Raw genomic sequence first — 16,679 nt, 5'->3', positions numbered from 1 at the left:
ATTCTCATATGCAAAATAATATACACAGTAATTTGTGGAGATCATTATTTGCTGAAACAAAATATTTGGCTTTTTGTATTCTTTGATAATAAATAATTACAAAAATAAAAAATAAGAAACAAAGCAATACATTTACAAATATAAATTTGAAATCTATCCTAGAAATTCTTTATATTTATAAATAATGATAATGTATAATTGATTCATTTTACTATTTTAACATATATCCCATTTTCTGCTACATTAGGATTGCAACTGGCTTTTGAACAATAGGTGAAAATTTCCCACTTTACCCAAGAACAATGAAAGAATGGATCCACCATTATTAATGGCCAGAACTGATTCTCATTTGAGATGCTACAATGCCATCTGTTTCTACTTCAATTGAGAAAAACAATGCCATAATGGCATTTTCATAAATTAATGTTTAAATTGTATAAGACTAAATAATGAAAAAATAGAATCACTAGGGACTAGAAATACTAAAATAGAAAGTGAACTATGAGAAAATGTTTCCGTAGAATTAAATTTCATCTTCTGACTCCTGTTCTCGCTCAGATGTTTTCAGCAATCCGATTTCCATGGATGGGACTTGCATTATTTTGGTACGAACCACCCTGGAGAAGAAAAGTTACAAGAACAATTCATGCTAAACCATCACACATTCTAAGCTAATCAGTGATTAAGTAGAGGGATAGTTATTTTTACATAAGATGGCACATTGAATGCGAAAACCAACTCTACTATTTCATCTATTTTTACATATTTAGCCTTCTTTTTCCAAAGTTGTTCTTATTATACCGGTATTACTGTGTGGCCAATAAATTATATGGATGGATAAATGTACCCTTCATTCTTAATGTTTAACATCACTAGGATATTATGTCCAGTGACATCCCGTTAATATATAATAATCTGTGTCATATAGATCTATGATATATGAAATCCAATGCATGGCTTAATCTACTGTCTCAATATGTTTTTGTCCTCTGATTTTGTCCTTATATCCTAATCTCAGAGAAGTAAGACCTGTTGGGAATATTAGATTATAAAACAACAACAAAAATAATAGGCAAAATCTAAGTATTACATAGTAAGGTCTTCCAAACCTGTGTGCTGAGCTGAAGGACTACATAGATATCAAAATAAAAAAGCTAACTAAAAGAATCTCAGTAAGAAATTAAAGAGTTGGCATTCTTCCAGCACTAGTATGAACAGCTTTTAAATAACTGTGTATATAATTGTATACACAGTTATATGTTTACAACTGTACATATGCAATTTGTTTGCAATTTCTATGCAGGCATCAAGGAACAATTGTGTATTTCAAAAGTTATAGGTTGAATGCCATTGCATCTGTAAACTACTATAATTTTTCATTCCTATTCAATTGGAATACCTATTTTTGTATAAATGGAGATTTTGAATAAAATATGAAAATCTTGACATTTAAGTGGAGCTCTTTAGAATACCAATAATATTCACTTACCAGCTGACTAGAATATAATTGACTGCCATGATAAGAAGTATAATTGTATAATGCCAGCAATAGCACATGGTGAGAAACATGATATTACTGTGATCCACTTGGTTCCATTCTGGACTACCACTTGGAGGGTAAAGGACATATCCAATCTGTAAAAAAAAAAAGAAAAGGGCATTAGAATACTGGGTTTTTAATGGGATTACCTCTCTCCAATTATATCTGCTTCTCAATAAGATCTGGTAGGGTTCCATGCTTCAGGCCCCATCTCTTAAACTAGTGCTTTCCAAACCTTTTCCTTTATTATCCAAAACTGCCTATCAGAAAGTCCTTATTTAAATGTCCCAGTTGTGATTGGATAATGGGTTTGTGTGTCATTGCCCAAAGGAAAGCACATTTTTACCCAATTTGAGATAATATATCCAGATTTGGGGAGCTGTTGGAAAGCGACTATCTCAGTCAGGAGGGGTCAAACTGGGAATTAGTTTGCAGTCATTAACTAAACACAACAGGCAAGGCCTGACTTCTTGAATGTTGTTGGATTTTATCTAGTCTTTCCCAGGGGCAAACTGCCGTCTGGTAAGATTCCTGTGAAATTAGCATAGAACAATAAAATATCTAGTTTACACTTTACACATGTGGTCTGGTCATTCATACCTAATAAGCTGGTTTACCCTGTGTAATAGCATCCCCCTCCAGATCCACATGCCCCCAAACTTTCCTGCTTTTAAGTAATGCTTTGAAGATCCGGGCATTGGGTCAGGAGGATTTGTAGAGCTTTCTGGGATGGCTGTTTCAAATCTTGAATTGCCTTTGATGAAAACTGCTTTGTGTCCAATTATATTTTAAGTTCGTTTATTATTAGTTATCATCCTGCATTGTTTTAGAAAGGGTGGCTATATAAATTGCCATGAATAAATACAGTTTTATAAGATTTCCTTTCTGCCTTGTGTGCTCTTTATTATAGCTTAAGGCCGAGGTAGGCTACACTTCTTTGGTTAAGATCCCTTTTTTCCCATATAGTCAGTAGTGCTGAAACATGTCATGCGGGGAGTGGAGTGAAAAGCAAAAATTTATGCCACTGCTTCTTTGAAAATGCCTATTCTCATTCTGATATCCACTTTTTTTTCTGTTCTCTCATTTCCAATAGTTCCGATGAAAAATTGATCTCTTGCACAGTTCTTTAATTAGGCTGAAGGCCACATAAACTCAAGTTGAGGGCTGCATATACCAAAAAGTTAGCAGATTATCTACCTCTATTATAAGAATAGAGAGTTAGAACTGTTTTATATCAGCCTTCTCTACAAAGGCATTCTCTAGGTCAGACATGTCAAATTCGCGATGTCACGTGACGTCGTGCGACGTATCGGAACTTTTTCCCATTGCTGGCAATGGGATGGGCGTGGTTTCTCCGTGACGCTCCGGCCCGCGGGCCAGCAGTTTGACACCCCTGCTCTATACTAGGATGATATGAGGAAGGCTGATTTAGATATTAACTTCATTTGATATTCACTATATAGACTTGCGCAGGTCACAATCATTGGGCAGGCTAGAAGAGTCTAACCACAATTCTTAACCTTTAAATAGGTTCCTTATATGCTACCTAAGTTTCCATATTAACAGAAAGATAAGATGGAAATTAAATTAAAATTCAAATATACAAGATTTGTATACAAATATACAAAAATAAAGAAAAGTTATAGTGATAGTTATTATTCCTTTCTATTCTAATATTAAAGTTAGCTATCCATCCTTATAAAAGGGGAAATATGAAATAATTTCAAAGTAATGTAGTCCTGTGCCCAAAGAAATGCAACAAATGAACGTATTCTAGCAACTCTGCCAATGAATCATCAGATCATAGCATCCATAAAGACTTTCTAAAAATGCTGCTAAATCCTAAAGACCTATCTTTCAATCATCAAGTATATAACATAATTGTTTTTCTACATTTAAACACGTGTAGCATAAATCCTAAAGTGGGTTTAAAGAAAACACTAAAATGGGCTTAATAAAATAAACCTGTAATTCACAGAGGAAAAGAAACCTGTAAAATCCTGACCTTATCTAAATGTGCCACATGACCCAATGTATGGTAATCCTCGACTTAACCATCATTTGTTTAGTGATCATTTGAGTTACAACAGCACTTTTAAAAAGTGACTTACAAAACCGATCCTTGCACTTACAACTATCACAACATCACCATGGTCCCATTATCAAAACTCACGTGGCTTGGCAACAGGTATGTATTTACGATGGTTGCAGCATCCCAAAGTAACACATTCACCATTTTTGACCTTCCCAGCAGGCTTCCAACAAGCAAAGTAAATGGGGAAACATTGCATGATTCACTTAACAACTGCAATGATTCACTTAACAACTATGGCAAAAATGTCATAAAGTTGGACATGAGTCATATAACAATATTCTTTTTTTTAGCAACATAAATTCTAATCTCACCTGTGGTCATCAGTCAAGGATTACCTGTACTTTGCCTCACTGCTCTGCTAATTAAGGATCTCCTCTCCCCTCCCACTCATCTCATCTCTCAACCAAAACCTCTTTCTGATCATTTAAAAGTCTCCCATAACTGTCCAAGATTTGTTATCTTGGACTATATCAGAGCTCCAGGGGCAGGACAGGGGAAAATGCTGGCAATTAACTTTCTTTTCCTCCAAAGAAACAAGCAGACAGAGATAAAATGTCTGAAGCAGGCACTGATAGAAGAACAAATAGTGGTCATCACTCCTCTGTAACATAATAACAATAACAACAACAACAACAATATGTTTTAGCCTAATCATCTTTGTTGCTCTTCTCTGCACTCTTTCTTGAGTCTCAACATCTTTTTTACATTATGGTGACCAAAACTGGATGCAGTATTCCAAGTGTGGCCTTACCAAGGCATTGTAAAGTGGTATCAATACTTCACATGATCTTGATTCTATCCCACTGTTAATGCAGCCTAACACTGTGTCGGCTTTTTTGGCAGCTGTAACACACTGCTGGCTCATCTTTAAGTGATTGTCCACTAGGACTGCAAGATCCCTCTCACAGTTGCTGCTATTGAGTAAGGTACCACCTATACTTATACCTGTGCATTTGGTTTTTCTTACTTTTTTTCACCATTGAGTTTCATTTTGTTAGATAGCACCCAATATTCAGGTCTATCAAGATCCTTCTGTATCTTAAGCCTATCTTCTGGAGTTTTGGCTATTCCTGCCAGCTTAGTGTCGTCTGCAAATTTGATGAGTTCCCCATCTATCTCACATGCTGAGTACAGCCAGTCAGCCAGCTATGAATCCATCTGGTGGTGATGCTGTCTAACCCACAGTTTTCTATCTTATCAAGTAGTAAGTTGTGGTCTACTTTATCAAATGCCTTACTGAAGTCCAAGTAAATTATATCCACAGCATTTCTCTGGTCCACTAATTTTGTCACCTGGTCAAAGAATGCAATAAGATTTGTCTGGCACGATCTGTTTTTAACAAACCCATGTTGGCTTTTGGTAATGACTTGGTTTGCCTCTAGGTGTTCGCTGATTCTTTGCTTGATTATCTTTTCCAAGATTTTCCCAGGTATTGAGGTCAGGCTGATAGGTATGTAGTTTCCTGGATCCATTTTCCCCCTTTTTTGAAGATGGTAACTACTTCAGCTCTTTTCCAGTCCTCTGGTAGTTCCCCAGTGCTCCAGGATCTTTGAAAGATATAATTCAGTGGTTCTGAGATCACCTCTGGCAGTTCCTTCAGAACCTTGGGGTGTAGTCCATCTGGTCCTGGTGATTTGAACTCATCTAGGGTGGACAGGTGCTCACTTATAATTTTGTTGCCTATCTTAACTTGTGTTTCTAATCTGTTTTTTTACAGTACTGTTTTTGATAGGTTGGACTGTTTTTTCCCTTTGTGTAAATACGGATGCAAAAAGCGAGTTGAATAGTACTGCTTTCTCCCTGTTGCTTGTCACCTTCTTGCCACTTTCTCCCACTAATGGACTAATCATTTCCTTAACATTTTTCTTGTTTTTTACATGTTGAAATAATCTTTTTTTTGTTATTTTTGACTTTTGTTGCAAGCCTTAGTTCATTTTGAGCCTTAGATTTCCTCGCTTCACCTTTACAGGCTCAGTCTATTTGCTGATATTCTCCCTTAATTATGTGCCCCTCTTTCCACTTTCTATACTTGTCCTTTTTGTCTTTCAATTTATCAGAGAGTTCTTTATGCAGCCATGCTGGTTTCTTTTGAGAGCTGTTATTTTTCTTCTTCGTTGGTATTGTGCTAGACTGGGCTTTTATAATCTCACTTTTCAAAATTTCCCAAGCTTCTTGAGTTGTTTTCCCCTTGAGGATTCTCATCCATGGAATCCTTCCCAAGCTTTCTCTAAGTTTGTTAAAATTAGGTCTCTTAAAATTCAAAACTATAGCTTGACTGTGTAACTTCCCCCGCCAAAGTTCCTGTGGTTTCAACACCTTTTATCATTTCATCTCTGTTAGAGAGAATTAAGTCCAATATGACTGATTCCCTAGTTCCCTTCTCTACTTTTTGTGAGACAAAGTTGTCTGCTAGGTTTGTCAGGAATCTGTTTGATCTTCCACTTGGTGCAGAGTTTGTCTCCCAGTTGATATCAGGGTAATTAAAGTCCCCCATTACTATTGTGATGTGCTTCCTACATACCTTAGTTAACTGACAAGCAAAAAGTTCATCTATTAGCTCTGTTTGGTTGGGTGGCCTATAATATACACCTATGGCATTTTATCCCCTTTTATATTGACCCAAATGCATTCAAGAAAGTTTTCATCATTGTTGTGCTCCATTTCTGTAGAGATGTAGTTATTTCTTATATAGAGAGCAACTCCACCTCCTCTTTTATTTGGTCTGTTTCTTTCAAATAATTTAAATCCCTCTAGATGTGTGTTCCATTTGTGGGTTTCATCCCACCAAGTTTCCGTAATGGCAACAACATCATATCTGCCCTCATTTACCTGCATTTCTAATTCATCCTGTTTGTTGCTCATGCTCTGTGCATTGGTGTAAAGACATTTGAGTCCTTTATGACTAACCCTGTGTTCACTTTCTACATAACCTGTGAGGTGCCTGAGTTCCCTTATTTTCTTAACACCTGTTTGATTAGTGCATTTTGTGTGGCATTCACTATTAAAAGCTTGATTTTGCTTGACAGCAAGGTTGATATTCTTGTCCACACACACATCTATGTTACATGCACTGATAAGCCTATAATTTTTAGATTGCCAGGGAAAGTATTGTTCTGTGTCAATTAACTCACTGTCCCCATTTTTCAGTTTCAATATTTCTCCAGAAAATCTGTGAATTTATTGCCAAGCAACTCAGTTCCTTTCTTTGATGGATGCAAACCATCTCTTTTGTACACTTTTTCATTTGACCAACTGGAGACATCATGACTAATGTAACCAAAGCCTTCCCCTTTACATCACTCCTTTAGCCACATATTGAATTCTGCTATACACTGGCCTTTTCCATTTTGCTCCTTATACACTGGTAAAACCTGTGAAAACTATCCTGCTAAGTTCCTGCCGCAAGCTCTGGAAATTGTTCTGCACAGAGAGTACATCTTTTTTGGACAGATCGTTAGTGCCAAAATGTACAATAGCATCCACATCACACTCCTTGCTGGCATTCTTGACTATCTTAAAAGTACGCCTGCTGACCTTATTAGGGACACTAAGGAGACAGGTCAAGTTAGTTGGGATGATGATAACTCAAATAAGCAGGGGATCATGGTCCAAGATGAAGAACTTATTTTGGACAGAGGAAAGTGTGAATCAGGTATTACACACCAGTCATCCAATATTTACAATAATGCAGAGTAATCTCCAGTATCATTACACTGCAGTCACCTTAGCAGTTAAAGAGAAGCAGACAGGTTGAAGCAGTGAATAAGCTGGTGTCCAGCAGCTGTTTGAGAATCTCATTTGATGATCCTGGTTCTAATCTCAAAAGTTTCTTTTTAAATGCATCAAGAAGAAAAACAAAAAGGTGTCTCTATGGGAGTGAGTTTGGATATGTTTTCTTATAAGGAATTACTTAGACTGGAAGGGAATGATTGGCAACTTAAATCATTAGATGAGTTAAGACAAGAAAACATAAGTTACTCTTGGTTTCAATATACCCAATTGAAAGCTAGGTGGAAGCTGGATCAGAAGGTTGACATCACAATTACAGATGAAAATTTAGTAAAACAAATTAGAGATTTAAATTGTGCGCATATAAAGAGGATATATAATGTTTTAATTGAATTGGATTCAGAAACGGAATTAGTTAAAGATTGTATGATAAAGTGGGCACAAAATATTCAGGAACCAATTCCGTTGGATACTTGGGAGGTAATTTGGGTTAGAAATGTTAAATTTACTCAGGCTCAAAATTTAAGAGAAAATTTTATAAAATGTTTTATAGATGGCATTTGGATCCCAAGAAGTTGTCTAATATGTATCCTAATTTACAGTCTAAATGCTGGAGATGTGGTAGTTTAGAAGCCACCTATTTTCATATGTGGTGGACTTGCAGAAATATAAAAGCTTTTTGGGTTAAAATTTGGTGGTACATTCAAAAGATTTTTAAGAGAAAGATAAAGTTTTCTCCACAATTGTTTTTATTGGGTATTGTTGTAGATTGTGATGTTAAAGAAACCAATTTGATGTTGAATTTGATAACAGCAGCACGGTTACTGGTGGGACAATACTGGAAGAAGGATAGTTTGCCTACTATAGAAGAATGGGTATTTAAAGTATCGAATCTTGCAGAAATGTCTAAGATTTCTGCTTATTTGAAGGATCATTCACAAGATATATTTCAGTTTGGAGGAGATGGATAGATTATATTCAGAATAAATATGGGACTAAAAAGTTCCATTTAGCTTATGAATAGATTTTAGAAGGATATTGTTATTAATTGTAGTGTTAGTATTTATTATATTTTTGTTTAAGATATTATCATTATGTCTTTAATACCTTGTATGTATCTATGTTAAAGGGGAGTTAAAGCACATTATGAATTTGGTTAATTTTATATTATGGATAATTTTAGTTAGAATATGATTATTATATCTATAACCCTGTATTCAGCTCTGGAAAGTGGTGGGGGAAGGGGGGTGGTTTGGGGTGGGTGGGTTTTGGGGATATGTATTGTAAAATCTTTTTTTTGTAAAACTCTTTAATAAAAAAAGAAGAAAAACAAAAATTATTTACTTACCTGCCAGAACCAACTTCCTTGCAATATGCAAAGACTTGTTCGGAACATCTCAAGAACAATGCTATTGTGGAAAAAGACTTCCAAGAATATGCAGATGGCACCTCCAAAGATAGTTATTAAAAGTAACTGATGAACATGAAAATCTAACATGGAACGCCCATGGATGTGATAATAAAATAGAAAACCTGTTGAAAGGGAATGAGAAGTCAACTACTTTTTAATCTGCAGGTTTCATACATGATTGCTGCTAAAAACCTTTGGGTTTTGTTTCATTCAAACTACGGTATGTATTTAATTCCAAAGAGTCTTATATAAAAAAAAACTTTGGAAGCTGTTATTGCCACCACAGGAGTTTTAAAGTATAAGTGCCATGGGTCATGTTGTTCTTATTTTGAATGTTTAAACATATATAGGATGTATGCATTCAAATTTGCAGAAGATGTTGTATTTAACTTTGTATAAAGTTTAATAAATAAACAAACAAATAAATAACACAATCTATTTACTTGAGCCATATACTTTAAGCAGATGCTAGATACGTGTAATTCAGGACTGCTACTATGGAATATTTTTGTTTGTTTACATGATTAATATGTTAAACAATATCCTTTGAGGTACCTACTGTACAGTGGTTTTTCTTTAATCTCTTTAAATCCTCAGATAGTAGTGCTAAATTATTTCAAACATAATGAATTCTTAATCTTTTTAAATAAAACAAATCTTTCACTCTGCATGTATCACTAATAAAGAAACAGATGCTTATTAAAACATGCTTATTAATTCATTATTTCATAGTCTTTAAACATCTGTTTTTGTTCTCTATTTCTGTTACATCCTTTCTCATATTGATTACAATGACATAGTTACCTTATTTAGTCTACTCTTTTTCATTTGGGTTCAGAAAATTTTTCTACATAAACAGTGCAGTGAAATACCATAAGCTCACCTTCCACAAAAACAGCAAGTGAGAGCATCATTCGGTCTAAGGCCTCAGGTAATGCATTTGTGCTGTGAGTCACAATGTCCACTAGTCCTGAGATGCCATAGAAGAGGTACATGGTTGCATGCTGCCAATTCATTAAGTAATTCCACTGCTTTTTTTCATAATTATATAGCTTCAAATGAGGTCCATCAGGAACAAACTGCTCTGCCATCATACCTGTATAAAATAACAAAGGAATACACAGGCAACCTTTTTTTGCTATTATGCAAAAAAAAATATCAAATTGTTATTTTATCTAATGGATATTAAGCTGCTTCCAGCTAAGAGTGCTACTGTGCAATAGGCCTGCTTCAGAAATAAAACTAAGTGGCTCCATAAATAACATATTTTATTTGTAAAACTTCCCACATTTTCTTATCAGATCCTCCATATTTTTTCTTACCGAATTTTTTCTGATAAAATCATACAGAGAAAAAATAACACTGCAAAACATACTTCATTGGCAGTGGTCTGTCTGGAAACATTCATACACTATCTTGCACATTTTCATTTCTTGAAATAAATGTCACAACATCTGTAGTTCTATGCAATACCTATAATGTGAACAAATCATAGACCATAGCACCAAGTCTGTGAAATTCATTGCATGCTTATATTCGTAAAGTGTATTTCATATTTAAATTACATTCCTAAGATTGACAGGAGTCACCCAAGATATTTTGCTATAGTATTCCTAAAATATTTGGATGGTCACCCTGAATCTTATGTCAGCTGTAACAGTGAACTAACATCAGTGGAAGAGGTTGGTTGTGGAGGTGCTGGATGGACTATGTAGCAAACAAAGTTCTATCTTCCAACAGATAGGGACAGTTGGATAAGCCCAGGAGAAATGGTCAAGGCTTGCCACTGGTTTCACCACATATATCCTTGACCAAAGATTAATGTTGTGTAGTGAGTTCTTCATGCAGGAAAGAAGATGAGGCAAGTGAGTTTAACAAAGCTCATGGCTTATTGCTTGCAGGATCTGAACTGAGAATTGGGCTGCAGCTTGCAGCAATTTATACCCTAGCCCCTAGGCGGCAGCCAATAGGTTTAAAGCAACCATTTGCTGCCTAGGGGCAGCCAATAGCAGCACTGGAGAACTGAAGTCTGGGTTGCTGGAGAGCCGTTAGCTGCTCTAGCTTACCATGTGGTGTTACCGTTGAGCCCAATACATAACACCCCTCCCCTCTTAGATCAGACAACATCATATCAATAATTGGCAAATAGTACAAGTTACAAGACTTAAACATCATAGCAACTAAGGGCTTTATTCAGTGTACATTTATACTCTGCACATATCCTAATTTCTCCATTGGCCTTAAGTGGCATGACTATAGGAGTTTCCCACTCCCCACCATCAACTGGTTGTAAAACGCCCTGTTCTACAAACTTGTCTAATTCTAAATCAATTTTATGCTTTAGGGCAAAAGGGACACTTCTAGGCTTAACCCTAATGGGGACTACATTGGGATCTAGCTTGAATGAGATAGGCGGGCCTGTGTATGTTCCTAGGGCTGAATCAAAAACGTCTGCAAAGTCCTCTCAGACTGACGAAAGGTTTGCAGTATGTGTCTGATTGATACCAGTTATTTGAATGCCTAAAGCATCAAACCAATCGAGTCCCATGAGACTCGTTCTCTGGCCCCCTACTACTATGACATCCAGGTGCCCATAAAACCCCTTAAATTTTACGGCCAAGGTGGCTTCTCCCTTAACTTTGACTTGAGCATTTTGAAAGTCAGTTAAAATTTTGTTGGAGGACCTTAGCTTGGCCCATTGCCTACTGCGACTGCACACAAAGTTGAAGGTGTCCTGGGAGATAATGGAGACAGCAGAGCCAGAGTCCAACTCCATTTTACAAGGGACTCCTTGTAGCTCCACCTGCAGTTTGAGTTTAGGTTTGAGGGGGCGTTGGGCCTCAGTGCAGCATACACTTCTACGGCTTCTACAAAACCCCACACTAAATGGACCCTGGGCCCCAGTACCTCTCCTGATCAGATCTTCCGACTGGTATTTGGGTGGCCGGTCCCTCTAGAGAGCTCTGCAAACCGTTGCAATGTGGCCTGTTTTGCCGCAGGCCCTGCACGTGGCTGACCGGAATCTGCAATCAGTGCGTTGGTGGTTGCCACCGCAGCCCTTACATCTAGGTAAGAGAACTGCCTTGTAAGTGTTCTCTTGCTGTTTGCTGCTGCGGTGCTGTGCGTCGGGTTGCTTGTGAAGCTTGTTGACTTCAGGATCTTCTTCCTCCGAAGATTCCTCTGAGTGTTTGGCGTACTCGTGGTGGTCTGTTTCTTCGTGCTTTGTTGTTTTGGCGGGCTGGACTGTTTGGACTGCACCCCCAGCAGCTTCATCTGCCATTACTTCGTCTTGGGCTTCGATGAATGTTAAATTCGGTCTGGCAAAAAGTCTTTGCTGGAGCGTTCAATTCCGTAGGCTGCAGACGAGCCGATCTCGCAGTCACTCCTCCACGTCGGAAAATTTACAGAGGTGTGCGGCCTGCCTCAAGGCCGCGATGTATTCAGATGGTATTTCTCCAATTGCTGTTCAAACTTGAAATGCCAAGCAATTACTGACATCTTTGGCTGGAAATGCTCTCCCAGCTTCTTCTTGAGGTCAGCGTAGGAAACTGACTCCAGTGGCGTTGGTGTGAAGAGATTTTTGGCCAGGTCGAATGTGGCCGGGCCGCACATGCAGAGCAGCGTGGCAGCCTTTAGCCCGTCTTCTGCGACTTGGTTTGCCTGGAGGTAGCTCTCTACCTGGGACAAGTAGGAAAGCCATCCCTCCGGATGCTTGACATCGAATTCACGAAGTCTTCCAACCTTCGGCATGCTGTCTTCGGCTGGTTCCTGCAGTTTCCGATCCTGCTTCTCCGAGGGCCAGGGACTGAATCCACTGAGCATGAGGTCATTAGCATCGCTTGCTAGCTGACCGAAGTGGGGGGGGAAATGCCTTTTCCCTCCAGGCATGAGCTGCCTCTCCCCTAGTGAACTTCAGCTCTTCTAGAGAAGCAGGATCCCACCTTCGTCGCCAGTGTTGTGTAGTGAGTTCTTCGCGCAGGAAAGTAGATGAGGCAAGTGAGTTTAACAAAGCTCATGGTTTATTGCTTGCAGGATCTGAACTGAGAAATGGGCTGCAGCTTGCAGCAATTTATAGCCTGGCCACTAGACGCCAGCCAATAGGTTTAAAGCAGCCATTTGCTGCCTAGGGGTAGCCAATAGCAGCACTGGAGACCTGAAGTTTGGGTTGCTGGAGAGCCGTTAGCTGCTCCAGCTTACCACGTGGTTTACCATTGAGCCCAATACATAACAATTAGTACACTCCTTCTGTCTGGGATGGTCATCCTCTTTCACTGAGCACACAGCTTCAAGAGGGATGAAAATGGAACTATAAGTTAGGAAGAGGACACCCACTTAGCCAGCTAGATCAATCGAATCAACCATGGCAATCAATGGGATGACAGATGCCACAGCCAGATCACCCTTACATCTATACCCTTGCTTTACCCTGCCTAATTGTAGAGCCATTGGCTACCAAGAACTGGGATAAGAATGAAACTATGCTTTGTAACCAAGACAATCTTTAAATTAACAGTTCATTTTATGTAATGATTTTTTTTACTTATTGTTTCTTGAATAAACCACAACCAGCTGAATTCATTCATCATTTATTTATTTATTTTATTTATTTTAATCCCATTTATATGCCACCCTTTTCCGAAGACTCAGGGCGGCTTACAATTTAAGCACAAACCAATGTGCTTAGCAATAGCCTTCATTCTGTGTATATGCCTGCTTATTAGGGCTTTCGCCCCCCCCCCAGCGGCATTATTACAAAGTCAGCTTATTGCCCCCAACAATCTGGGTCCTCATTTTACCTACCTCGGAAGGATGGAAGGCTGAGTCAACCTTGAGCCTGGTGGGATGCGAACCTGCACTAATTGCAGGCAAGTAATACTCATCTGAGAATGGAGGTTTGTTCTCCAAGCTTGTGAGTTGGTTACTGAACATTTCTTTACCAGGCTAGATAACATTTTCAGTGGAATTTAGAGAATGTCAGGGTGTTCTTCTGCTTATAAGAGCTTCACGTGCTCTTATATGAAGCCCTTATAAGCAAAAGAACACCAACATTGACATTCCCTAAATTCTGCTGAAGATGTTATCTAGCCTGGTAATGAAACATTCAGAAACCAACCCACAAGCTTGGAGAAGTAGATCTCCACTCACATCCTACACCTCAGCTGCAGATACTGGGCACTATTGCAATACTTATTTGTTAACATTTGATTATGGAAGCTACCCCAACCATTTTGGAAACCATTTTTCAAAAGTGAGGACTTCAGCTCCCCAAATTCCTTGCTTTGTGATTTATTAATTAAGTCAAAAAGTATAAATGTAGCCAGAATGTTTATTCTGATAAGGACAAGTGAAAGTCGCTGTGTCCTCTACTGAAATTTAGCAAGATATTGAAGGATTCTGGAACAAAAGAAAATTGTTTAGTCTAACTGTTGCTTTCTTGCTTTTTGTAATCAGCTTTTGCACCAGGAAATCTCATGCAAGCTTGGGAAACATGTATATGGATGGGATATACTGAAGAAGGGAATAAGGGAGTGTACAGGAATGACTGATGTCTTCTTTATGATGTAATGGCTCTGTTGTCTGATTTTCGTTGGCTAACAAAGTTTATAAAGCAATGCTACCAACTTTCTATGGTGTGGCACTTCTGGACATAACTCTGCCAGCGTTCCAGATTGTTGGCCACCCAGCTGCTTAATTTGATCAAATAAAGTGCTGCTTGATCAAGAAGTCTCTGGGTTATCTGATTAGATTGATATGGTATCTCAAGTTTAAGTAAGGGCCTGGGATCTTACAATATGGTCATTTTCTCCTTGAAAGATCTAACTCAGGGGTCTCAAACTGCCAGCCTGTGGGCCGGAGGCATCATTGGGAAACCATGCCCACCCCATTGCCGGCAATGGCAAAAAAGCTCCGATACATTGCGCAACATCACATGATGTCAGGAGTTTGACATGTCTGATCTAACTCTTTCTTGGAGTTCTACATTATGTATATTAGAATTTTTATTAATTTTAGAGATAAAATGTCAAAATATAAAACTAAAAAAAGGGAAAAGGAGGAAGGAGGATCAATGGGAAAAGTTCAAAAAGTAGCATACAAAAAATTAACAAATACAACATAAAGAAAAAAGGTTACTTGTAACTCTCTTCAATACAGCTACAATTATATAATAAAATAATCTCTGGTTTCAGTTTGACAAAAACCTAAGATATAAAAGATATTCATACCTAACCATCAAATAACAACCCCAATATATAATAATATCCTACTCTAAATAAACATATAGCCAAAAATGCATTATAATAACAATTCCAAATGAGGTGTATATTTCTTTAAAAGATTAAGGTACAAAATAAACAGGTTAGTTATTCAGTTTTGTCACTGAATCTGATCTCAGTGTAGGGAAACAACGTTCAACACTAGATAGAAACCCAAAGGTGCTTTTTCAAGAGGCAACTGAACTTTCTTTGTTTTTCCTTGAAGAAGTTTCATTTCTTACGTGTCAAAAGAGAAAATATGTGCCTTAGCTTTTCTAGAACAGATAGGCATAGGCAGTTAAAGTTAGGCCTAATGTAAAAATATTATACTGAGCCAAAGTTCTTACTGTCGCTTATTCATAATGCTAAAGAAATATTTGGAATTTAAGGTGAAGTTGTGCCTTGGTTAATAGAATTTTGCAAAGTTGCTTGTTTCCAAATGTATATTTAGAACATACAAATTGAATCCATGGGAAATAGGAACTGAAAGTAACAAATGAGTGCAAGTTTCAAATGTACACAGGTATATGTGGAAAGACATGGTCAACAGAAAGTACAAGGAACAGAATTTGGTAATGCAAGCTTAGCTGGTCATCTGTTTGTAGAAAGGTATAAAAGTTTGGGAGTGGTCCTGGTTCAGAGCCACATGGCCTCTAGTCATCACTGTCATGACGGCCAGTCCAATGTTGGTCTTCATTGCAATGGGTTGTTGATGTGTGTTCTAAATTCAATAAAATGAACCTCTGAATTCTAAAGTGAGACTTTTGCGATGTGCTGTCTTTGGTTTTGCTGGATTTTTACCCTGATGCATCCAAGAAGCTTGTTCAGTACTCTTGAAAGAGCACCTTTGATTGAGAATCTCCATAGACACTAGATAGAATCTGTTGTGTACTGGGTTTCTTGTAAGCAGGAGGCAAGACGAGAGAGTTCAAACAGGAACATTGCTTTATTGAATAACAGGAACTGAACTAGTAACCAAGGCTTCTACGCAGCTACTTATACTGCTGGCCACTAGGCGGCGGCCAATAGATTTGAAGGAACCTATTCCTGTCCTAGAGCCAACCAATGGTCGTCCTGGAGACTGCATGTCTGGGCAGCCTGCGACTGTTACACAGATTCCCTGATTAAGCAATCTCAAGCAGCATTCAAAGAGATGTGGAAACAGTTCAAGTAAAAGGCCCAATACATTACAGAATCTACTATATTAAATCATAATCATACTTATTTAGAATAATAATGTCTTTTTAAAAAATGTAAACTTACCAATAAGAGCAAAGACAACCTTGAGTATGCCTTCAGTAAATTCTAAGCGTTGAAATCCTGTCTTTGAACCAAGAGAAATGCTTTTCCTCCTTTGACAGAGGTACCTGAATGGGTATTTCACAGACCACCACAAGCCAAACAAAAGGAAAAAACTTCCAGGAAGAGCATGACCTTTAAAATTGGCCATCTTTTTCTACTGTGGAAAAAGCAGTTCAAAAAATAAAGTAAATTTCAGAAGAATCTCACATTTATAGGCAAATCTAAGATGTAGCTTATTACAGTTGGATCTAGTAATAAATTATATTTTGTTGCAGGAATGAAACACTATTCCTAGTATTACGAACTGTACTTCTTTGGAAAGGCATCTGTGCCAGACTTCAAAACCTG

At 37.7% G+C, this 16,679-nt stretch overlaps 1 protein-coding gene across 1 annotated transcript; it reads right to left on the bottom strand.

The window, feature by feature from the left end:
* Positions 1–523: 523 nt before the first annotated feature.
* Positions 524–16,479, bottom strand: TMEM45A (transmembrane protein 45A; the record flags this gene model as incomplete). The annotated part of the gene is made up of 5 exons (XM_081326903.1): positions 524–617; positions 1,490–1,635; positions 8,713–8,897; positions 9,659–9,871; positions 16,293–16,479. The coding sequence occupies 5 exons, from the start codon at positions 16,477–16,479 to the stop codon at positions 524–526; spliced, it is 825 nt and encodes a 274-aa protein (XP_081183029.1).
* Between the last annotated feature and the right edge of the window lie 200 nt (positions 16,480–16,679).

The sequence above is a fragment of the Vipera berus genome, assembly GCF_964194415.1.
Source record: "Vipera berus genome assembly, chromosome: 4".
NCBI lineage: Eukaryota > Metazoa > Chordata > Lepidosauria > Squamata > Viperidae > Vipera > Vipera berus.
This window is presented reverse-complemented; position numbering and strand designations above follow the sequence as displayed.